General features: G+C 36.5%; 1 protein-coding gene across 1 annotated transcript in view; it reads left to right on the top strand.

Annotated features, from left to right (window-relative positions):
- The window catches only part of St8sia6 (ST8 alpha-N-acetyl-neuraminide alpha-2,8-sialyltransferase 6), a gene marked incomplete at its 5' end in the record, with an annotated part of 121,834 nt that extends 117,405 nt beyond the window's left edge, over positions 1-4,429 (top strand). The window contains 2 exon segments of the mRNA XM_013515560.1: positions 63-155; positions 1,472-4,429. Coding sequence (XP_013371014.1) covers positions 63-155; positions 1,472-1,940 — 562 coding nt within the window.
- Positions 4,430-26,352: the final 21,923 nt, after the last annotated feature.

Raw genomic sequence — 26,352 nt, forward strand, 5'->3', positions numbered from 1 at the left:
GTGTGTGCATAGTCATTTTTAATAAGTTGTATTTTGAAAATAGTTTCCCTTCCGTATTTCAGGTGTAACCTCCCTCCAACCACAGGAAACATTAGCAAAGATGTTGGCAGTAAAACAAATCTTGTGACCGTGAATCCCAGTATCATAACACTAAAGTAAGTGTATCGTGGTTACATAACTGTTTGAGAACATTTTTTAATTGCTTAACATGTTTCACAGTCTAAGTGTTAACCTCATTGCCAAGGGTGACTTGCAGTACAGCTAGAACAGCTTTTGGAGAAAAGAATAAAAGCCTGCACTGGAAAACTTTGACTTTCTGTCAAGGTTGAGGTTCATCAGAGGTATGACTCAGTTGTGCTACCAGTGTCATAATTTAGATTAATCAAGTGAGAACTTGTTTTCTCTTCCTCTTTTTTAACAGTACTGAAGTTAGTTTCTTCTATTTCCTTTTCAGAGTTTTCACATTACTCTTTGAACTTTGTAGCTCTTGCTACATAAAACGTAGTCTGTTTAGAAATTTTGCACAGCTTGATAAAACACAATTTTCATGTTGGATAATTTACTGCTCCAAAGTAATTTCTGTGTTTCATTTCTGCCATGTAACTACTTAGGATCTTTGACTGGTTCATAAAAATCACAAGCATAGATTTGCTCCGTTGTTCTCATCAGAAATGACTGATGATCGTTATTAGTAGAGTATGCCCTTCCAAAGACTTCTAAAATGTCTTGAGAAAAAACAAGGGATTGTACCTGCCTTTTCGAAGCTGACTTTCCACATACAATACAATTACGTTAATAGGCACTCCCTTAGGTAGTATTTAAGTCATATGTATAGTGAAAGTACATGCGTGGAGGAAATTTTTTAATGATACAGATATTTCTATCTGTATTTGCATATACAGGAGGAAATTTTTTAATGACACAGATATTTCTATCTGTATTTGCATATAGAGACTTTTCAAAGGAAACTTCTATTTTATAGTGAAATGCTGCAACAAGCACACAAACCGCAGGTACACAGCTCAATGAATTTTTAAAAATGTAGATGTATATATGCTGTGCTTGGAAAATATTAGTTATAAATTTGAAAGACATTAAAGCATCAAAAAGTAACTTTAGAAAATACCAGAGGGTTGGAGTGTAAAATGATTGAAAGCCTAGGTATTTCAAGAGAGATGGAGAGCTACTCCTTGGGCTGGGGACAAAGCTCAGAGGCATAAGCGCCTGCCTGGCAAGTGCAAGGTCCTGAGTTTGATTCCCGGTCCAAAAAAAGTCAAAAGAAGAGCTACTCCTTGATATGTACACACGTGATGCTCGAATGATTTTTCTGATTCTATGGCTTATCTCTTAGACATAGGATATAAATAAATGATTTAGTTTTTGACCAGAAGTAAATTCAGCCTCATGGTACCAAATCTGTTCTATTGGTTATTATTACTGTGGTTATTATGATTTTTTAAAAATTTGGCAGATATGGGAACTTAAAGGACAAGAAAGCAGTATTTGTGGAGGACGTTGCAAGCTACGGAGATGCCTTCCTTCTTCTGCCCGCATTTTCCTACCGAGCCAACACTGGTGCCTCTTTTAAAGTGTACTATACACTCAAAGAGTCTAAAGCAAGGCAAAAAGTTCTCTTTTTCCATCCCGAGTACCTGAAACATCTTGCCCTCTTCTGGAAAACTAAAGGTGTGACTGCCTACCGCTTGTCCACTGGCTTGATGATCGCAAGTGTTGCTGTGGAGTTGTGTGAAAATGTGAAGCTCTATGGCTTTTGGCCCTTCTCCAAAACTATAGAAGACACACCTCTCAGCCATCACTACTATGACAACAGGTTACCTAAACGTGGTTTCCATCAGATGCCCAAAGAGTACAGCCAGATGCTTCAGCTTCATATGAAGGGAATCCTCAAACTACAATTTGGTAAATGTGAAATGACATAAACAAAGTTTCTTACAATGAGAATAGGCTTGACATAATGTAGTAGGTGAGCACTGTTTCCAAACACTGAAGGAGGTGGTGAAGGGGTATTCTAGGAAGAGCTCCAAAACTTGGTTTGACCAAAGCTCTCTCACTAACTTTGCAGCCTCCATGCGTCAATCAATCATTCCAATCTTCAGTTTCCTTTTTTTGTGAAGGGAGGATCATTATACTGACTCAGAAGTAAAAAGGAATAATTTATGAAATCTCCTGGTATAGCATTTGGTGTGAGGTAGGGATTCAATAAATATCTCCTTATAATATTAAACACAGCCATTTCCACCCTCACAAGAAGGTAAAAGGCATATTATCTTGGCAACCTTTTCTCAAAAGAGCTGAATCACCATACTTACTGCATTTCTTTCTCTCATTGGCTTCACTTTATTAATATCCTTCCCATTTTTCCTTCATCTCAAAGAGTATGTACACGAAAATTTTGTAGTTAAACAAGAAATCTTTGATCGTTTAGGAATGAAAGTCTTTTCTTTGTAGGGCAGTGTCCCTGCTTCTCATTAAATTTGCTTGTGATGTTAGCTTCACTGATGTGTTGGATGGATTCTTGCCTTTTCTTTTCCTCTATTATCTACATTTTAAATCACTCTTTATAATTTTATATGAACTTTCTGTCTCACTCTTAGGCCTTTTTCTCTCCCACTGACAGAATCTACTTCAAGGACATGAATAGTTACAATACCCAGGCCTTTTCACTTGCTGTAGGATCACTCATGCAATCTAACTAAAAAAAATATTGAACAGCTATTTTGTGCCAAGCCCTATACCAAGCTCAGTGAGAGGGCAATAAAGACTGCTTCTAGCAGGAAAAAATATATATGCATATCATTAATGATATGGTATAGCAAGTATTATAATGTAATAATTTTGAAAAATAGTGCTAGAAAGATCATAGACAGGGATAACCAAATCTCTTTCAGTGCACTCTATTTCAATGTATCTGCTTCAGGAAAGAGGTAATTTTAGGATTAAAACTAGAAAATGAGGGTTTTTTTCAAAGAAAATGATTCTAGGTAGAGGGAATATGATTCTGATTTATCAAAATGAGAATATTTGAAGGTGGATCATGGTTTTTTCCCCAAAACTGTCACTGGAGAGCCAACACTGGTGCCTCTTTTAAAGTGTAGTGTACACTCAGAAAGTCTAAAGCAAGGCAAAATGTTTTCTTTTTTCATCCCAAGTACCTGAAACATCTTGCCCTCTTCTGGAAAACTGAAGGTGTGACTGCCTACCGCAGTGTTGGGCAGTGTTGGGAGTTGGTGGCTAGGGCTCACATCTGTAAAATAGGGACAATTCAGACCTGACCAATTTAATAGAAGGGCTTAAGGGTGAGAACGCTCGAAAACTTAATTCACCCAAAGAAAGATAAATGCTTATATGAAAAATAAAACCAATAGTTTAGGCACCAGTGTAAAATGAAACTGGAGTAGATATTAACTAATAGCATGTTATACCACTCCCTTACGTTATGATGATACCTACTCCTATGCCACTCTTGCATCTGCTGGATAAGTTATTTGACTTACATATATGATCACATGCATACTTTTTTGCTCATCATTCAACCTTTGTAAGAAGACTGGAAATCAGTGTAGCGGATCAACATGTCAAAATAATTATAATTTTTAAATTAATTATCTGAGGGCTGGGGATATAGCTCAGTGGCATAAGTGCTTGCCTGGCAAGCGCAAGGTCATGAGTTCAATTCCCAGTACCAAAAAAAAAAAAAAAAACTACACTAATTGTCTGAGCCAATACCTACTTTTAAGAACACTGTACTATAAATTGTTCATTTTATAAATTACACCTTTATTTTGCATTTGACATATGTGATGTGATTTTGAGCTCATAATTCCATTTATTCTTTATAACAGATGAAACTTACTAGCTTTATAAATTGGTTAAAAGTTCATAATGGAATATTTTCTACAAGGAAGATACCTTTTGTTATATATAAAGTCTAATTTATTATCTTTCTTTTTATGGAGAATGGGTGGCTTTTTTATTACTTCTAATAGATTTAATTAGTTTTAAGTAATATTTTGGCAACATTGGTAATGTTTTAATCATGCTACTAGCAATGGATTCTTAAAAATAGGTGAGAACACCCTAGTATTTTGGAGTTAGTAAAATGATTTTTTTCAAAGTGTTAATGGCAAGTGAAGCAAAGTATTTCTTTTTGATATTGGAAATACATGATTAAAGAGTGAAAGTAATCAAATGTACTGAAATAAATCATCAAATGTACAAGGTGGAGGCTCTACTTGTTATTTTAATAAAATTACATATGATTAAGACATTTAAAGGTTACTTATGTTATTCCCACATAAGTTATTTTAACTTAGGAAATTTTCTTCAGAATCGCCAGAAATATCCAAAATAATATAAGATCAAGAGGTATAATAATACTCATGTTCAAATAAAACTTTAGTAGAAAAAAGTGTCTGTGGAGAGTTATTTTTTTTTGCCGAGAAAATTACATACACACATCTGGAGTTTCTTATTTAGCATTGTATTACCATCTTAAAAGCATGTTTAAAATTTTACTACTACAGTTACACTAGCCAGAACTCATTGGTCATAAGCAAACCAAAAGCACCTAGAGATTTCTTAAGCACATCATCGTGAGACTTTGTGGCAATTAACATACAAATCTATAAGGAGAATTGACAGCCTTACTTTTTGTTTTGATCTTGGTTAAAAACTTGTAGTAATTCACCATTACAGAACAAAAAGCCCTCTGACTTGTGTTTCACAGTTCACACAGCTGATGTGCCATATTGTCTAAATTCACATTCTATCGTGTTTTGTCTAATGTGCATTATGTATCTCCCAAATGGTCCTGTAGTTGTTATTTTACTGCAGGTGGAGGGTATCAGCTGTTGTCTGAGGCTCTTCCATGCTTTTGCTAGTAGAATCACTGTGCTGTAAACATCCAAAGGGAGTAGGCAACACGTGTACCTCATCCACATCATAATAGTCCCTTCCTGGTACAGCAGGACCTTTCACTTATTCCGTTGTGTGTGCCAAGAATGTTCTTTTGTTCCAAAACATAACATGACTTAAAACTTTCCAAAAGAGGATAGACCATGAATTTTTACATTGTAGAGTCTCAACTATGTAAATTACAAAGCTTAAATTACAGTTCCTTTTGCTCTGTATTGGCAAATTATTGCAAGTTTTCCAGCAATATCAAAACACAAAGAAAAACTATGAACTCTTTCTTGTAGACTTGGAGATTATCCACTAGTAGGTCTGCCTGTAACTCTCTCAAGAATGTATAAAATAAGCATTGCTTCAGTGCTGTTAGATGGATTACATTTGATCTTTTGCTCTGGCAAGTTCAAGAATACCAGTTGGCATTGAAAAGGGGGAGGTGCTACACAACAGTAGACTTTTAGTTAAGATTCTATCCCATAATGCCACACACTACCAGTTGCTAAGGGACAGACGGGCTCACTTGCTTCTATTTTCTACTTAGTGTTCAGCATCACTGGACAATGTAACCGAATAACAAGTTTCCAGCCAAATCCATAGGCAAATAAGAAATAGGCATTTAAGTATATAAGTCATTTAAGAACACAGTTCATATGCTGTATCATTCCTGGAAAGGACTCCATGGACAATTGCATAAAGTTAATTTATGCACAGTGTAACAGTCCTTAAAAGTCCCTGCTTTTTCTTCTCTGAACAAAACACAAAGACCAATAGATCATGACTTTCATAAAAGATTCCCTCTGCATGTAAATTCCAACCTGATAAATACGTGGGCTCTTGTTCAGGTAGTCAAAGACATTTTTTTGGAGAACTTTCTGTTTATAACATGCTGACCAAAGTCATAAATCAGACACTTTACTGCCTAGAATTTTCCTTGCCTACAGAATGTTTACCAGTTAGATATTATATCATGTCAAGTACCTAAATAATTCCATGAATTTCAAGAAGCTTTGGGGAAAACTGGAAAATTTTGCAGACAACAAAATTTTGTCATCCCCTAACAACCCAAACAGGTGTTGTAGATGTATACCTTTGGTGTAATACAGTTATGACATCCCAAACATTTTATTTATGTAACATTACATGGAAACACATTACTGTGCTACCGAACATTGAAGGTACTGTAAGAATTTAGTTGATACCTTTGATGCACTTGGCCAAAGAAGACAAGGTGTGTTTAAGATTTCCTCTTTGCATGTGACTTTGGGAGGCTGACGCCATAGTGATCAGTGTTACTCTTCTTCTCTGGAGAGTCTCTTGACCTTTATTATTCTGGATCATCACTTCCAGAAACAGTCTTCTTTTTATAAGAAAAAGTGAGTGATATATAATGAAGATGCACAGTTTACAGACTGGAGAAGGGGCAAATTCTTTAGCAGATAGTTTGGGAACATGGGTCTATAAATATAAATTGTGTGAAAAAATAAATACATTTTGTACCATGTAAACAGTTGGACACCATAGAAATTAAAGACAGATGAAAAAGTAAAAGTATAAAACTAATAGAAGAAAATACAGGAGAATTACGTCTGAAATTTAGGTGAGAACCTGTGCTTCTCCAATGTGATGCAAGGTGCCAGGGTTATACCTGAGCAGTGCAGTGCCTGCCTGGCAAGCATGAGGTCCTGAGTTTGATTCTGGATACCAAAAGAAAAAAAGGATGACACAAGAATAATATCTTAAAGAATCAGGCTAAGAAACGATATGACTATATTAAAAGGAAAAGTTTCTAGTCATAAATGACACTTGAAAATGTATAGGCTGGTGACAAACTGGAAGAGCTTTTAGAATGCATAACGTTAATGACATTCATATAGAATCATTCTATGGGACTGCAAATCAACAAAAGACAGGAAAACAAGAGGAAAAGCTGAGTAGATAATGAAAATAGGAAATGATGCTCATATCAGTAATCTGAGAAATGCTGATCAAAGTTATATTCTATATCCATTATATTGGCAAAATATTAGTAATACAGTTAGTTTCACATGCTGTGTAAGCATAAACTGATAACCCTTTTGGCAAAAAAAAAAATAAAGTATTAAATGAAATTAATAAGTATTTGTCTTATGTTCCAGCAGTATCGCTTTGGGATACATCTGCCAGACAACTTTTTCAGGTCCACAAGGTAATGGTTACTAAGATATTTAGCGCATTGTTGCTGGTGATAACAGTTGGACACACAGGTGTCCATCTCTTAAGCTAAGTGTGGTGGCTACATACTGGGAACACCAGTATAACGGTAAGAAGCAACCTTCCGGCATACAGGGAGCAGGAAAGGTAGAGCTTTAAAATTTAGCATAAAAGCAAAGAAAAGGTATAGCACTGTATCATCTAATTATCCTAAAGCAGGTACATGAATACATACATACATGTTGGAGGGTATGTATCAAACACAAGCTACATACTCATTATAGAAAATGTAAAGGGGTTGGCTTAGGGCTAATTTATATGTTATCATGTTTAACACTGTTAAACATTGCTATCATGTTTAATACAGCAAGCCACTGAGCCACTGGACATATTTCTATCCTCACATAAAATATTTTTAGTTACATATAAATCAACACAGAATCTGGGACTCAAAACTGTAGGGAACTTTTATAAGGTTGTTTTATAAGTGCACAGCTTATAAAAACTAGCTCTAAAGCCTCATTTTTAGTATGCAATTGTCAAGTGAAAAGGAAAGTCAATATTATTAGATATAACTGACATAATCAACATATTTAAAGTGTACAACTTGAAAAGTTTTGACTTGTGTATTCCCATGAGGTGAGGCAAATTCCACAGTTAATATAGTTTATCCATTATCCCTAAATGTTTCCTTGTGCTACTTTATACCTGATTGTTTCTTGTTTTTTTCTCCTTGTCCATTGTACCCTAATTCCCAGGAAATCTCTTATCTGCTTTTCTATAGACTAATTTGCCTTTTTACACTATAGACTGTTTACAATTTTTGAAAAGTTTATATAATTGAAATCACAACTGTGTGCATTCATTTTTGTCTTGCTCATTCACTTAGCACAATAATATCAAGATACATTATATTGTTTGGGTATTAATAGTTCCTTTATTTGATGAATATAATTCTGTGACACAACTGTACCACAATTTGTTTATTCTTTCACCTCTTTATGTACATTTTAGTTGCCTTTAGTTTTTTGCTGTTAGAAATAAAGTTCTCATAAACACTCACCTACAAGTCTTTGTGTGAACATATAATTTCCTTGGAGTGGATATCTAGGATTGGAATGGCTAGGTCATATGGTCAATGTATGTCAAACATTTTAAAAAAAAATACCAAAGTATTTGCCAAATTGTAATATTTCATGTTGTTGTCAGATATGTACCCAATTGCAGTTACCAAAATGAAATTTCAAATTTCCTTGACAAAATTTGGTCTAGTCTGTCTTTTTTTTTTCTTCTGTCTTTTTAATTTTAGACTTTTCAATTTTTAATTCTATTGAGGGTATAGTTGCATCTCATTGTGCTTTTAATTTGCATTTCCCTTAGGAATGAGTATATTTCATTTGTTTATTTCACTTGCACAAGTCTTCTATGAATTTTTACTACATTCTCTTGTATTCATTTTAATTTTGCAAGTATTCAATATATTGTATCCTGAGATTTTTTTGAAAAGAGCATTCAGTGTGATAAATTAATTTGTCTTCTGGATTTTCAGGGTGCTTGTGTGTGTGTGTGTGTGTGTGTGTGTGTGTGTGTGTTGCATGTGTGTGACATCCAATAAAATATTACCACATTATTTTTCTATTATTTATCTTTAAGGATCTCAAAGAGATTTCAAATCCTTATCTCAGCTATTATAATGTGTCCTTTGGAGGCTAATTCCATCAATCTCATCTGACATGGAAATGCAAGTAATCAAAAAAATAAAAGCTATTAAAGATCTGCCTAATTTAATTGTTTACTGGTGAGTTCCAGTGTATGGGGTAACTGTCAATTCAAATCTGGTATTATTAAAATTTTATCTGGTGCCAAACACTGTATGCAAGACTGTATATGTATTATAATGAATTCTTTCAAATTTTCAAGGTAAATATCCATCTGTTTTTCACAGAAAGAGTAGAAGACTTTCAGCTGAAAATACCACAATACCCCACCAAATACGGCCCAGACTCTTTAGAATTTTTGGACCGCAGACCTAAAGTCCAGAGACAGAGCAGCTAAAGAGTTGCTTATGGGTCCTAGTTTCATTCTCCTGTGAGTCCTCTGCCTAGCTGACCTCTGCATGGGGACATCATCCTTAGACTGACTATTCAGTGATGCAGTGATCCAGACCTTGAATCTGTTCCTCTGCACAAGTCTAGAGAAGATGAAAGGGTCCCTTCAGGACTGTCTCAGAAGGAGCAAGGAGGCCTTTTCTCAAAGCCCCAGCAAACCTGTCATTGTTTTCTTTCTGGCTCAAATTGGCCACGTACACATTTCTGAAATAATCAGTAACAAAGAGTTTATTGATGTAACTTTCACATTGAGTGAAAGGAGGATAAGTGTGCACCTGGACAAGCTCAGGGTTTTGTTGAGAAAGGAGGAAGGAAGGAAGAGATATCGAATGAGCACCTAACCATATTTGCCAAAAGCCATTTTTCCTTGTCATTCATCTCATAACTCATAAAACTTAAGTCCAAGTGTTTCTGACTCTTATTTCCACGGTCCCTTTGTAATGGCCTGAAGTCTCTTACACCATCCTGCCGACCAGTGGAAAAAAAGGACAATGCTATAAGTAATGTTTAGACTTTTTCCACTAAATTCTTTCTTCTACATGCAATGTATTCATTCCAGAAGGAGTTCTTATATTTAATGCTACCTTTTAAAAAGGTAGCATTTCCTTCTTCCTCTGTATTAAACCCAAATGTAATGTGTAGGATCTGGTATTCCTATTGCCTTTCTTATAGGACAATGTCTTGATTAATTTTTCATAAAATGTGTGAAATGAAATGTTTACTCTTGTGAAGTCTCAGGAATTGCTATTAAGACTTTATCTTATACTAGACATTCTAGGCTTACTGAGCTTTGGGTAAATGTTGTAGTATTTTAACAACTTTGTTAAAAGAGCCTAAAGCAGATGGCTTCCCAGAATAATAGCCTTTTACCTTAATATTCACCCACATTGTTCTTTTAAGAATCACGCAGTTCCTATATACTAGTAGTACTAGTATAGATGAGTGATTGGTCCCCTAATAATGAACGTCTTTGAGGAGAATGCAGCCTTCTCTTTTGTACCACTATGTGAACAACTTATGGAAAGTTTACTGTGAATAAAGTCCCTCATTCTGGTTTGCTCAGGTGGCCTGGTTTGTTCTCATTTATTCTCTGAGGCATCCACTTTGAACGGTAATGTATGTTTTCCCTTGGATTATTTTAAATTAAAATTTCATAAACAGGATTCAGTAGGAGTATGCTATACAACTTAGGCAAAAGTTTAATGTTCGAGTTTTAAAATTTCTCAGCCAAAAGGGTACTGGTTTCCCCTGAATTTCTACAGCACAGCAGTACATGATCCATGGAAATGTAAAGTTCATTGAGGGAACTGACTGGATTTGGAGTGCTTTTCATCTCCGAGTGGATTTTGTGTTCTGGGTATGTAGCTCTCTAGAAAAGGCAAATCTTCAGAAGGCCGCTGGTCAGTCTTGCTGCTTCTCTGATTCACTCCAAAACTAGATTCCTTGGAGGGCAGTGAAAATACTTAAATCTCTTTTCTTCTCCTTCCTCCTACAAAATACAGATGCAGGTACCTCCCCCACAGATCATTTTCATATGTTAATATTGTCAGTGCCTGAATGGTAAACGCAACCTGTCATTCAGCTATTTTAATATATTTAACTGTTGTCAGCTTGTCAAAATATTTCTTGGTAGAATTAAAGTTAGAACATTAGAGTTGCTAGAGAAAGTATAACACTTGTAAGGATTAAATAACACTGGTCTTAATTATAACATGAGTGTCAGTCTACACAAGAGGAGGTGCCAGTATTTATTTTCTCTGCTGAAGTATTTCTCCCCACCCCATGACACAGTGATACCAATGAATGGCTTCATGCTTTTCACAAGACACGACAATTATTAACATTTTGGCTGTCTCTAGGAAAACTTAAACATCATTTTTCTTCTTGTTTTTGTCTCTCATGTTGTTTGAGACGCTACTACCAATTTATAGTTTTTAAATCAGTGTTAGTGCTTGGTAAATGCATAATCCATTCAGTTTCAATTAATAAATATCTTCGTGTGTGTATGTTTGTTTTATTATTAAACACTATTTCCATAATGGCTTATTTTACAATGTGTGCATTTATAAAATCGAACATCACTGAATACCAAAGGCCATTTAATAAAGATGATATAACCATAATTGGTATCATTTCAGTAATCAGCCGCTTGTAATTGAACATAAGTAGAAAATGACTTTTAAGACTTGTCTTAAACTATTAATAACTTCAATTGATTATTTTGTTGGCTTCTTTGAGGTTGTAACCAGTATTTGATTCTCATTTTATAGATTAGGAAATCCAGACATCAAAAAGAGCAACTAATTTGAGCCCGATTATATAGCTGATAAATGGAAGACTAGAGAAATTACATTTTTGTAACTTTTTTGGAAATATTTACAGAAAATTTGCAAGAGTAATATAATAATTTCCTTCTGTATCTTTTCATGACAAGTCCTCAATTGATGTGAGGGTAAATGGGTGAGACCATGATTCTGTACCCTATATCACCAAGTATTTTTGGAGAACCCTACCTGACTATATCAAGTAATGCAATTCAGGAGACAAATTTCCTGCTTAACCAATGCTCTAGACCATCTCCTCAGTCTAGACGAGCAATAGCGATTGTATTTATGTATATAACCTGCAAGTCAGTCTTTCACTGGTTTCTGGGGATGATTTTTCTATTGTTTTTGCTGTATTTTTGCAACTTCCCTGGAATTTACGTTCACAGGATACTTCCCTTTCTCCTCCAGGACATTTGGTGGAACCGGTCCTTTCTGGCCTTTATAATTTCATTAGGCTTGCTAGTCCAGCTACATACCATTTTGTGGGTGGTCAGGATTGCTTGGCATCACTACAAGATGAGAACAAATCACACCAAGTCCTTCCATTGTTCCATCATGGGTGGCAAGTTTAACTCAAGTTCCTCAGTAGATATTCGGGAAATATACTTGTATAATATTGAACATTTGGAGGCCTGATTTATCAATCTCTGAGACACATGAGATTGCAGAGTACCTTGTTGCAATGATCAGTGGTACAAAGCTGGAAACCAACCATAGCATCTTTGCTTCCTAAAACGCTTCATGTAAGGCAGATTCCCAAAGAGATAATGAGCTCGATTCCCATTTTTACTTTTCACAGAACTACAGTCTCAAAGCTTCAAAATGTCATAGTTTTATTTTTGTAGAGTGCTAGGGATCAAACCCATGCTTTCATGCATACTAGGAAAGTGCTCTACCACTAAGCTGCATCCCTTGCCCCAAAGCTGTCATGTTCTTGAAGTTTCTAATATGTATCTGATCCACCAAACTGAGAAGTCTAACTTCCTCCCGGAAGTTAGTCTGTGTCTGTGTGGCAGCCAGCCAAGTCTCAGAGAAACCTGATCAGACAGGTTTGCTGTCCTCCCTGCTGAAATTCCTTCATCCCCCAAATTTCAAAGTATTGGAAGCTATTCTGTCCCAGAAAAAAAAAAAAATGTAAATGCTATTTTAGAAGCAGATGGCACCTGGAAGAATTTGAGACACATCTAGTTACTGCTTTAAATTGTCTTAAAAAAAAACTTCTGGAAGTAACTGATGCTACTCTATAGACAAATTTTTTTTTGCAGTATTAAGTTAGTTCAGATTATCCCAATTAGTCCAAATGAATAAAAAGAACTATAATAAGAAAACACAACGTAGTTAATAACTTAATGACTTAGTAAGACCCTGTTCAAAATAAAAAATTAAAAAGGACTAAGGATGTAGCCCTGGGTTCAATCCCCCAGTACCATAAAAAATTTTTATTACATTTGTCTTAATATGAGAAACATATGATTTTTTTACCAAATAATCGTACAGCTCCACTCCAAGATTTCATGATAAGGAAGTTATAAAAAGCTGCCTTGCCTGTCACAGATAACACCTTCCTCCATTGCATTGCAGCTTGACTTCTGAAATGTGTGGAGGTTTTGATTCTGAAATGTGATTGACAGAAAACCAATTTTTAAATCTAGCACCCACTTTTATATGAAACCTAATGTTCCCTTCCTTAATTCTTCAAAATTAATGAAATGTCTATTATATGCTGCTTGCTAGATTTACAAACAAGGCTGGATCTTAAGACCCTCAGATTCTCAGAGAGGGACTAATATGTTAAGGAATTCCTGTGTATATGATGCATGATGTAATAACAAAGATGGGCCCAGAGCATTATGGGAGTTCAGAAGCGATTCCCCTAACTATCCCTGGTTGCTGGTGGGTAGATGAAGGTTTTACCATCCAGTTGAAGGCAGGTGCCCAGGAAAAAGTGCAGACTCGCCAAATTTGATATCATCATTTTAATAGTTAATATCCGTATAGGTGTGGTTGCTATTTTAAAAATGAATTTAATCCTGCCTCCTATTGCTGTTTTAAAAAAGGTTTTAATCCTACCTCCTCAAAGAAGAGAGTCCCTGGTATGTTTTATGCCTTTTGTGTGACCTTGTTTCCTCATTTGTAAAGTGAAAATAACAATAATCAGGGCCACTAGGTATAACCGTGGAGGCTGAGCACACTGTACAACTCTAGGAAGTACCACATAACACACACGTACATATACTTATACTCATATACACACATGCATACACATACATATACACACGTACGCACATATAAGTGATGGCCCTGGAGTTGGGCAGCCAGCACTGATAGTGCCTTCCCATAAAGCTGTGGAGAAGTTTAAATGATCTATGTAAACTGGAAAGTACAGCAGTAAGCACATAAGCTCTCAAGACATGCAACCATTTCATTATTATCATTATCATCTCACACACATTATCTGATACCCTTTAAAATGTAAAATAGAGGTGCATCAATGAGAAAAATCCTAAAATCTGTTAATATGCAAATTGAGCTTTGATTGAAATACACTTGATATTACACATTTAAAGAAACTTTTCTGCTCTTAAATTTATGTTGCACTTAAGTCTGCATTGTAAGGTGTCATGCCTATTTTTTTTTGAGGTACATAAATAGTTGTCTTCTACCTTTTATTTCTGATGGCAGAATTTTTAGTCATTACCCTGGATTTCTCCTACCTTATTTTTGTTCCAGTGTAGCACAGCTTCCCATAGGTTTTAGAAGTCTATATTTAAGTAATTATTCAAAATAAATTAGCACAGTGCCTGCCTGGCAAACACAAGGCCCTGAGTTCAATTCCTGGTACCAGCCCCCCAAAATAAATAAATAAATAAATAAATAAATAAATAAATAAATAAATAAATAAATTAGTGGTATCTGGTTTCAAAGATAGAATGGTGAGATTATTTAAAATGTTAATAGTTGAGACAGGCAAAATTTATGAATTTGTGCTTGCTTTTAAAGGATGAATCAGATATTTTTAAAAGTATTTTAGGATCTCTACTTTGTACCTAAGTACTAGAAGAACTATAAAGCTGCACCCATTTCATTATTGATTATTTCTTTAGCAATCTGTACCTATTATTGATGTTGTAATATATTTCATAATGATAAAGATATGCTATATTAAAAAAATATGTTATATTTTTTGTGCTTTTACTGATGTCAACTTTAAAACAAATTATTTGGGGGCTGGGGATTTAGCTCAGCAGCAAAAGCGCCTGCCTGGCAAGCGCAAGGTCGTGAGTTCGGTTCCCGGTACTGGAGAAAAACCAAAACCAAAAAAATAAATAAATAAATAAATAAATAAAAAATAAAACAAATTATTTGTCTAGTGGATTTTTCCAGGTTTGTAATTTCATTGACTATGACTAGGTGGACATTTTCTTATTACCATGTTATTTGCATATCAGAAGACTTGAAATGTACCCAATCACTTTTTCAGGAAATGATCAGAAAAACTTACAAAATTATATTAAAAAGTCAAACGGATTACAAATATTCAATATGTGATTTTTGAGTCAGGGCAGTGAGTCTGTCTGACAAACCTCAAGATGTCGAATGGCTCAAGGAACATGTATTTATTTTTAACTCTTGAAAGTCAGTAACAGGTATTTCTGATTGGTAGGCAGCTCACTCCCAGGCAGCAACCCTAGGACTCTCTTCTGATCTTGGGATTCCAACTGAGTTCAACGTGTGATTTCTAAATGTGCTGACTCATGCCCATTCAACATAAAGAGAACTTGCAGGTTTGAGTGGTTTTTTTAAATAAAATTTTTATTTTTTTATTAGAACATGCTTGCAGGACGTAATGGTTACATGATGTAATCATTATGTATGGAATTGGCATGTACAATTCATTTTTTCCCTTTCCCTCTCTCCCCTGTTACTTTTCTAGGGTCAGATTCATTTATGTATTTTATAAGACTTTATAAAGTTAGTTATCACATATACAGATTAAAAATCAGACAACGTATCTAAAAGTGTACCTTGACTTAGTACAACCATCTTACTTGAATTGAGTGTTTTTATGGGCCAGAGCGGTGTGATGTCCAGTATTTATTTCTCCACATGTAACATTGGCAGAGCCAATACCTAGTCATATACATGACACAAATGTTGTCTCTGTGCCTAAGAAGAAAAGACAGATTTGAGCGAGCAGCTGAAAGTATCTAGAACTCAGCTGTCATTTTGAAGTATTTTTTCTCCGCACATAGAACATTCTCTTTCATCGGAGGATAAGACCAAAACATTTTCTTGAGATTGCCCCTGTCTAGACATCATGATGTCAAAGTATTAAATGCTGCTTCTAACTACTTAGTTTTAGTTCTAACTTTTACATTTCATAAATATAATTCTCAGTTTGTTTATTAATTGCATAAATGGAAAAAGAATGTAATGAAATCTAATGTAATCTTCATTAGATGATGTTTCACTGCTTTCCTTGTATTGTAATCTGAATCAGTAAGAGATGAACACTCATTATATTCACCTGTAAAACATGCACATGCACTAATATATACATATTCACCTGAAAATACACACTTATATGCATCTAAAAAAGGGCCCTCCGGCCAATTAGTAGTGTCTCTGAGAAAGACAGGCCACCAAACTTTTATGTCTATGTTTCTAGGAAATTATGTTAGCATAAATTACAATAATGAAGGCTGGGCATGGTGGCACATGCCCGTAAGCCCAGCACTTGGGAGGCTGAGGCAGGAGGATCATTGTGAGTTCAAGACCAGCCTGGGCTACAAAGTAAGCTCAAGCCCAGTTTAAACTTCATATCAAGACCCTGTCTCAAAAAGACAAAAAAAATTACAATAATATTTTTTACAAATGTACTATTCTTGTTGACTAGTTTACTTAAAACCTTTTCTAACATTTGTTTCATTGCAAATATATTCCCAATTTATTCATGGAAAAAGTGGCATAATGATTACCATTTACTCAGTATACTTGTTAGCATTTTATGTATGTCGCTTAAAACATGCCTTCATAGCTAGGTAATATTATTCTTGTAATGGGCATGGGTGTTTTATTTCCTATTAACAGAATGTTCACTTTAAAAAGCTTGCACACAAGAAATGGAAATGTATTAAAAGTTACTATGTCACTCAAGAGCTTCCTGGCCTTTGTTATGCTTTGTGTCTAGATGTCCCCCTAAAGCCACATGCAGTCATGGGGCAGGCTTCTAGAGTTTTTGAATGACTCATGGTCCAGTGCTGGGATTATGGGAGTGAGTGCTACACCTGCCCTGGGGCAGGGAGCCTGCATACAATGTAAGGGAGGGAAAGAGGCTTGCTCACTGCTGCTTCTCCCTTTTCCTCTTGTTGCTTTTGCTGTTTTCTGCCACCATGAATTGTTGCCCTCTGCCATGTGCCACCCTGCCTTGGAGCCAGCCGAGTATGGACTGAAACCTCCGCAAACTGTGAGCTAAATAAACCTTTCCTTCCTTAATTCTGAATGTTGGGTATTTTCCCCATCAAGAAGAGAACAGTAACGGAGACAGCCTCACTGTGAGTTAAACCAAGAAAAAGAAAGCCATCAGATAGCAAGAAAGCTTTAATCCCGTTCCCTCATTTAGGAACTGCATTGCCTTTTCCCTTGCATCTGCCAGCTGCTACCTTCACTGTTCATACTGGACTTTCTCTGCTTGTCCTTGTGCATGCCACCCCATCGTTCTCTGGCTCTAGCACAAACATAGGCTCAAAGACAGACACATCATCTAAATTACATCTTCTCAGGAGGAGAAACCAGGTGGCCTTGGTTTAGATCGAGTGTCTACCTCATGTAGTAGTCATTACCAAATATGGCTGTCAAATTAGTCACCATCACCAAGATGAGGTCCATCAATAGATAAATGGATAAGGAGAAACACACACACACACACACACACACACACACACACAAATGCATCCACACACAGTGGGCTGTGATCTGGCCTCTAGAAAAGGAAACCCTGCCATTTGTGACATGAATGAACCTGGGAGACATTATGCTGAATGAAACAGAAATAGGCACAAAAAAGACGAACACTGTCGAATACCATTTGTATGTGGAATGCAGGAGAGCAATCTTCTTGGAAGTGAAGAGGAGAATGGTAGCTTCCAGGGCTGGGCTTTGGGAAGGAGAAAGAAGATGGGGACATAGTGATCAGAGAAGACAAGAAAAATAAGACCTGGAGACCTAATGGACATAATTACATTCTGTATGGGAATAATTACATTCTGTATCATAATGGGAATAATTACATTCTGTATCCTTGACGTTTGCAAAGAGAATATGTCTCTTCTCACTACACACATACAAACAACGTAAAATGGTTACTGAATGTGGTGCTCATTAGCTCGGCTATGGTGCTCATTTCACAATGTATGCGCACAGCACAACGCCACATCGTCGTACCTCTCCAATCTATGGACATTCATTTGTCAATCAATACATTTTACTTGTCTCAATACAATTTAAGAAAAAACATGCCTGCCGACGCCCTAGTTTGAGGAGAGGCACACAAGCAAGGTGCTATATTCACAGAAGGGACCCTATCAAGGCCAAGCAGACACTGTAGAGCAATGTACTACAACCACCACTTTTAAAATAAGGACACTGAGACCCTCAGAAGGTACTAATTTAGACAAACCTGCTGACAAGATGAGGAAACTGGGATTTCAACTTGCTGATGAGCTTACTGTGCAGTATTAATCCACAGTTCTTCAAATCAGATGTGTATAAACCTGGGATCAGATGTGTATAAACCTTAAATGACTGCCACAGTCTTCCCCTGGTTTAGAGATTTTAATAAATTTTCAATGAGCTGCTCTCCTTTTGGATTTCCCCAGCACTAATACACACTGAGGAAACATGTGAGGTTTAAAAGGCTTTCTCTTAATTTATTTTCCTACTAAATCCAGTGTGTATCCCAGAAATTGAATACAATTGAAAATGTCAAAGCCACTGATAAGCAGAAATGTGAAACCCATTGGGCAGATAATGCAGTTCTTAGGGAAGTGATGCTTTTTCATACTCGGTTGGCTATTGATTCCAGTAGAAATCACCACAACTCTCCTCAATAACCAGAGTGAAGGAACCAACTTGGAAGCAGCCAGCTGCCAAGTTGGGGTACTTCTGGTCTGCATGGAGAAGTGGAGGAAATGAATGCATGATGGAATGTTTGCTGTCATCAGGAAACAAAGAGTTTATGATTCTGGGAAGAAAATGGAATGAAAGCAATGCCAGGTTAAGGATTCTCTTCAGAAATGGATTTTTAATCTTACCAGGAGAGAAGAGAACCCACTCTGTAGTGCTTGAACCTGTCTAAAGGGAAATAGCTTGTCCCATCAAATCAGCGCGAATTCATACATTCAGTGGCTTTTTGATGTGGATTTACTATCCTGTAGGGCCCTCTAGGGACTGAACTGCAATCTCCAGAACTTGTTTCAATCAGACCCTAGAACCAGGGTTGAAACCATAATGCTCAGGCCACGCAGGCTGCAGTTCAATCTTGCTGCTAAGAGATTTTCCTCAATGTATTATTTGACTTTCTGCACTTGGTGTAAAACTAATATTTGAGGGGCGAAGGAACAGAGCTCCATCATATTTTCTTAAAGGATTACCATTTCCTAGCTGAGAGTAGCTATCATGGAAGGAACATCTCATAATCACCACTATCTCTTAATAACTTGCTCTGTGTGAAATCAGATTTGCTCTTCTCCTGAAATGAAGGATTATTGGAATTGCAGGTGCTAAAATGGCAATTTGATGTAAGCTTCTATTTTCTGCAGTTTAAAGGAAGTGAAAGTCATCGTCCAGTGGAATGTGGAATGTCAGCAGCTGTGTAGCGAGGTATCTGCTGTCACGGCTAAAGACTAGTTGTCCTTTCTATACAGAGAATGTTACACACAAGCTGTAAACTCTGAAGAACCAAATGACAGATTGCAATCGCACAACTTGTGGAGGATTAAGCCAACCAAGTAGCGGTTATCTTCCATTTCTGACTCCAGAGGTTCCTGAGGATGCTTTGGGTTCCTCGTGGGTCCATGTTTTCCTTCTGTTTCCTAGGAAAATGCAGTTCTTACTTCCTGGGCACAAGGACAACTTTTCACCCTTAAAAATATAAAATAGAGGAGATTCTCTCACTCACTTGATCAGAAGTCAGCTTGTAAAGCCTTCAGAAGGCACATGTTTTAGGCCAGGTGATCTTTATTGTAGGCAATTTAAAAACTTCTTGCCTTTATCTCTTTTGTCAACTGTCTTTTCTTTTATAAATGATTTAGTGGGAACTCAAAAATATGTACTGATTCATGATTTCATAAATGTGGTGTAAGTGACTGAAGAAAATAACAGTGTTTTTAAAGTAAAATAACACTAAAAAGTTTGTTTTCTTTTTTCTCAGGCTAAACATTAATCCTGTGTTCCCAGTATTGTGAAATACACACTTCAAAAGAAATACCTTTTTCTTTCTGTACATATATGTATGTTGAATGGCTGTAAGCCACTTTCTGTGACTTTAGTTAATTCTTTCTAGAAAAGCAGTAATAATAGTGCTACAAGTAATCATTTGACCAGCATGAATAATAATGACACCACAATGTAAAAAGAAGAACTATGATCTCCTGTCCTTTGATTTTTTTCATAAGTCCTTCCAGATGGTCACTCTTAATAATTCCTAAAAGTAACTTCCATATTTTTATTTAAAAATAAAAAATTTGCCTATAATCCCAGCACTTGAGAGTCTGAGACAGGAGGATCATTGCAAGTTTGAGACCAGACTGGACTACAAAGTGAGCTCAAGGCCAGCCTGAACTGCATAGCGAGACCCTGTCTCAAAAACACACAAAAAAATCCAAAACACACACAAACTATACACCCTAACAATACTGACCACATATTACGAAAAGGAAGCTTGAGAAGGAAGATCATTGGGACTTTTCCAAATCATTTATTATCTAAATAATTTTCTTGAACTGGTTATTAAGTTTCTCATGTAGTCTGTATCACCTATGTATGTAACTTGAACATTTACCTGGTACAAGGTAAAGTCTTGCTAAATGCACACCGTTCTAATTACATGTGCATAGTGTCAGACAGAAGGTTGTGCTCAGCAGACTAAGCAAGAGTCCATTTCTACAGAGCATTGGTCTGGTCAACCTCAGGTCATTGCCAAGAATGGCAAAGTTTTTAGGAAGCAAGTGGATGCTCTAACTCCTGAGTGAATACCAGAGGTCTACAGGCACGGTAAACTTGTATTCAAAAGGTGTTATGGACAAATCAGTAGCTGAGAAAGTGCTTGACTTCACACCATAAGGTAGTATGCACTAGAGAAATGGTTGTTAATATAGAAACATTTCTGATGATTTGTTTGGGGTTACAAATCTCTAGGTTCCTCCACATTTATCACAGCTTGGCACATTTCTGAGAACAATACAGGCATGGCTCCTACACTCAAGAACCTGACAAGCTGGTTAGCAATATAAGATGTGTAATAAGTAGTCTAAGAAAACCTGAAGTAAGACATGATATGTGAGAGAGTGTGATGGCTGTGGTATGACACAGCTCTTCCTGCTCACCTTCCCCCTAGGGGGATTCAACTGTGGGGAGTGTAGACAGCTAAGGAGCTCAAGATCCACTGCAGAGACATCCCCATGGTCATGCGCTCCCTGGGCTGCTCCAGGGTGCAGCCACTCCTGGCCAGTGCAGGATACTAACAAGGGCTTTTGCTCTAGAGTTCCCTGTGGAGCTAGAGAGGAATTTTTCAGAGCTGCCCTGGAGTCTGAGGTTCTGATGTCTGACATAAAGCATGGTCTACAGATCCTGCCCCTTCCCCTTTCACGGGTGAGTCCCCTACTACATCTCTTCCCTGTCTATTGAGGTCTCTTTCTTGGACAACCTGCCCAGATACTTATAGCTGAAGTACCTTGAAGATTCAGAAGAGGGATAGGTTCATCCATTTGTAGGAATTAGAGAAGATGACACAGATGAAGGAACATGTCAGTTGGGCCTCTCTGTGAGCTGATTGTGAGTAAATTAAGTCCAAAGGGAGATCATTTGAAACTGGGTATGGAATGGTTTACGATAATGAATGATAATCCCATTCTTTGAGTCTGCCCTAGCGGTGCTTCATTTATTTCAACACCAATCACAGTGAAATTCATCACTGGGGTTTCATAAGATCTCTTTCCCAGCAGATATTCCAGCAGGCTATTTACATTACTCTTTTTTTTTTTTTTTCTTTTCCTGTCTCTATTCTGGAGATGAGGAAAACTACAACACTGTGAAGCTACATCAGTCACCAAAGGCAACCTAGTGACAAAGCAAAGAAAAAAATTATCCCACTAATGATCTCAGCCTTGAAATACTCAACTGCCAGGCTGAGATTTATGTTTTTGGGAAGACAAATTGTTAGAGTCTACAACAGCACTTCTACATTAATTTTCCTAAAACATTTACTTGCTCAGAACTTTAGCAGCTTTCTGTCCCTAGAGAAGGTCCTAGAGATATTAGTACTTTAAAGCCTCTCCTGGCATGAAAACAGGGCAGGGTCTGGGGGTTTCTCGGTTCAGTAAGATCAGAAATGTGTGTGCCGTATCCGATCATGCATGTTGGTACATGGGAGGCTCTGAAAGTTCCGAGGCATTCAAGTTCATTTATTTCCCAAAGTTCTTTGATTATGGAGGTCCCCAACACCACTGTGGAGTTCTTGATTCAGCAACACTAAGAAATATCTCACAGAATTAATCTTCTTTGAGAAATTCTGATGTAGAGAGGTAAAAGTTACTGCACGCCCTTTATAACATACATATATCCGCGTCTATACACAAACACATACATACACATATTTATATTTCTATTGCTTCACAAAAGCTTTGTTTTATTCCAATGAGAAAATAGCACATATTAGTTAAAATAGTAATACTTAGAATTGTAATAAACATGTTAAAATCCTCTGACATCCCATTGTCCTACACCAGCTATTGCTAACCATTTAAGTATCAGGCACTGGTCTTGTGGAAGACAGTGGCTTGATGATTTGGGGATGAGTCAAACACATTGCATTTATTATGCACTTTATTTCTGTTATTATCAGATTGTGCACATCATTTCCATTATTATTCTTATTATATTAGTTCTCATGAGCGATCATGCAGCCTAGACTTCTCACATTGCAGTTCAAAGTGAAAAGTTAGATCCCCGGCTGATCTGGGGTGAAGCTCAGGCAATAATGTGAGCTTGCACTGCTCACTGTTCACTTGCTGCTGTGCAGACTAATTTCTAACAGGCAAAGGGCTGGTGCGACCCACAGGTCTTGGGGACCTCTGCCCTCCCATTCATTTTGAAGGCCTACTTGTCAGACATCTCTTTACCTTCACACATATAATATCTGTTTTCATGAGAAGCCACTTTGAAGATATCAATATGTAATACAACCACCATTGTTAATTCCCTACTACTTTGTTTGTAACTCTGTATTGTCTGTATTGTGCTTGTGATATGTTGTAAAATGTTGTATGTCTGTTAATGTTTCTCTCCTTTTATCTTTAAAATAAAAAAAAAGAAAAAAAAATCTTCACACATATAAAGCAATACCTAAATATGATGCATATTATTTTATCTTGAGCTTTTTTCTCTCCTCTTCCTTTCCCTACCTCCTCTTTTTTTTCCTTCCCAAACAAAGCATTGCACTCATCTTTGTCCACTGCCAGGTGGGTACCTAGTGCAACAGGCGGTGTAGCTGTGTATCCTTAGGGACCTTTCTTCAGACTTCATGCAAAAATTTGTGTAACGTAGAGTTAACTTTGCATGTGTGGATGCTAAACCCTGCACATTCCCAAAAGAGGTTGGTCTTCAGGACTGACCTTTCTCTGGCTCTGGAGAGATGAGCTCTGAGCTGTTGGAATATTCGGCTTGATCAGAGCATTTTTGCACGACTGAGTCCTTGGGATGCATGGTAGTAGCTGAATCGGATAGTTATGCTATGTGACTTAGGGGAGTGCCTGCTTTTGCCTGAGTGGCTGAGCTCAGTCGTGTGGTCACTAAACATCTGCTTTACTGACCTCTAATAAAAGCCCGGGACACTAAGGCTCTGGTGAGATTCTCCCATATCCCACATTATTGCATGTTCCACATCACTGCTGAAGTCTCACGAGCTCTTCTAGAGAATCATCAAGTCTGAATGTGGTCCTGAGGATCCCACATAGCTTTCAAAAGGACAGTCTCCCACTGGGTACAGTTTTCCCTGTGTTCCAGAGGTTCTAGATTGCAGTAGTCTTGCTTTCATTGCCTTCTCTATAGTTCATGATTTCATTTTGATTTTTCCTTTCTATGCAAAATTTATTTAGATAGAGACTATTTTCTAAAATTTTGTTAAAGTTTTTAATCTAATTTTATTGGCTTTCTAAATTAATTTTTATTAGTACATATTAATGAATACATTCATCATGAGAAGTGAGTACATACATCATATATTAATCCTCTTTCTTCCCTTTCTGTCCCTTCCCACCCCTCCTCCTCTATCCCCAAACCCCCTTCCCATCTACAACATATCTATTTCCCTGTTTCTTATAATTGATCTTTTATTTTGCTCTTTGGGTTTCTCATATAAGAGCAAACATCAATATTTAACCTACTGCTTCTGATTTATTTCACTTAGCATTATGGTCTCAAGGTAGATCCATTTTCCAACAAATGAATCAAATGTATCCTTCTTTATGGCAGAGTAGTACTCCATTATGTATAAATACCACATTTCCTTTATCCATTCATCTGATGAGTATATAGGTTGCTTCCAAGATTTAGCCATTATGAGCTATGTGCTATAAACATAGGTATGTGTGCATCACTTTAACTCTTTGGGGAAGATACCCAGCAGGAGAATAGCTAGGTTGACTGAAATTTCTGTTTTTAGTTTTTTAGTAATTTTATTGGATTATGATGAGAGAATGTGATTTCTTAAAATTTGACTTTTGAAAAAATGTTACCTTTTTTCTTTGTAAATATGCACCTTCATAGCAAAATGCTGTTTTCTTACTATTGTATAAAAACAAAATACAACTCCCAACATATTTCAGGTACTATATTTCTTCACTGCTTACCCCCATATATGAGAAAGAAAAATTCAGAATACTTTTCATTTTATAGAACTCTTCCCATGCCCACAAGTTCTCGGTTTTGCTCAGTTTATAACTTCTGGTGCAAGGCTGTTATTAGCATTTCATTCACAGTGTGTGGAAGAAAGCAGCTTCATGCTGTATGCGGCTGAGATATGTCAGGGGCAGCTTGACTCACTTTGGTAGCTGTTGGGAAGAGAACCAGTAGAAAGCTCTCTGAAAGACAGGAGAACAAGCACATTGTAGTGGATTCATTATCACAGGGCCAGAAAGTTCACATTCTGAGTGGTAGGTTATTTACAACAGGGCTGATGAGTTAATTTACCACTGAAGTTAAGAAAATCAATTTCACATAACAAATATTTTAAAGTGTTGTGGTTAAACCATTGTATTTACAAGCCTGGTTGTATTTCTCAGGAAGTCTTGTTTTTTCTCATGCTTATAAAATTTAAGGACGTCATCTTTAAGTGAGTGAATCTCAAAGATTATCCACCCTTCTGGCTAATTTTCAGCATTATTTTCTGTTTGTTTGTTTGAAGTGCTTGCATCAGTTAGCTTTACCATTGCTGAGACACAATATTAACAGTCACAATTAAAGGAGAAGAAGTTTAATTTAGCTTATGGTTTCAGGGGATTCAGTCCATGAGCAGCTGGCTGCAACATAGAAATATCATGCATGGTGAAAGGACATGATAGAGCAAAGATGCTTAGTTTGTGGTAGCCAGAAGGTAGAGTAGGAGAGAGTGCCAGAGAGGAAAAGGTGAGGGACAAGATATGGACCCCAAGGTCATGCCTCCATGACCCATCTGAATACACTCAGAAGTGTGCTCCACCAACCCCTGAACAGCTCCCAAGTCAATCAAAGTGGCACAGTCAAGCTTAACTATCATAGTGCTCTCGTTGCGATTATTTCATCCTTCTCTTTCTTATCTTGATAAGAAAGGCAGCCTGGAAGACTTTTGTCACTGACATTACTTTATTCTCAAGATGTCTCATCAAATAAAATTGTAATTTAGACTTCTGTAATAAGTTAAGAAAATTAAATCTTTAATTTCCAATCTTCATATTCTAACATTCTTTATTTAAAGCTAATAAAAAATCGTCAGGGTTGGTTCATTACGGACCATTGCGTTATTTTCCATTTTTCATCTTTCTCTAGTTCTGATGTTCATTCAGGACATTTTGTTGTTTGACTTAAAGTTTTTTCTTGAATATTTTCCTTCAATGAAGAACATGAATTTTATATTTTTGAAATTCTTGCATATTTATGAATATTCTTAGTTTTCCTAATGTGAAAATGATGGATATATGTTGTTTGGATTTTCATTTGTAGATGTCTATAATCTTCCATATTCATTCTATAGATAAACTTAATGCTAGTCTGATACGTGTACATGGATTAAATTTTTTGTCTAGAATGTTGTGAAAGTGTATTTTTCATTTTAGAATTCACTAATGATATATAGCGTTATATGATATGTGTTGTAAGATATGTATAGTGTTGTGTCTCAGTTGCTTTCCACAACTTTAAGAAGAGATTTATTTTGGCTCACAGATTTTAGAGAATTCACTTCATAGTCGGCTGGCTCCAAGGCAGGAAGGGCATGGTGAGAAAGTGTGGGCAGAGGAAAGCAGCTCTCATATTGACAGCAAGGA

The sequence above is a fragment of the Chinchilla lanigera genome, unplaced genomic scaffold (genome assembly GCF_000276665.1).
Source record: "Chinchilla lanigera isolate Chin_1 unplaced genomic scaffold, ChiLan1.0 scaffold00028, whole genome shotgun sequence".
Classification (NCBI taxonomy): Eukaryota; Metazoa; Chordata; class Mammalia; order Rodentia; family Chinchillidae; genus Chinchilla; species Chinchilla lanigera.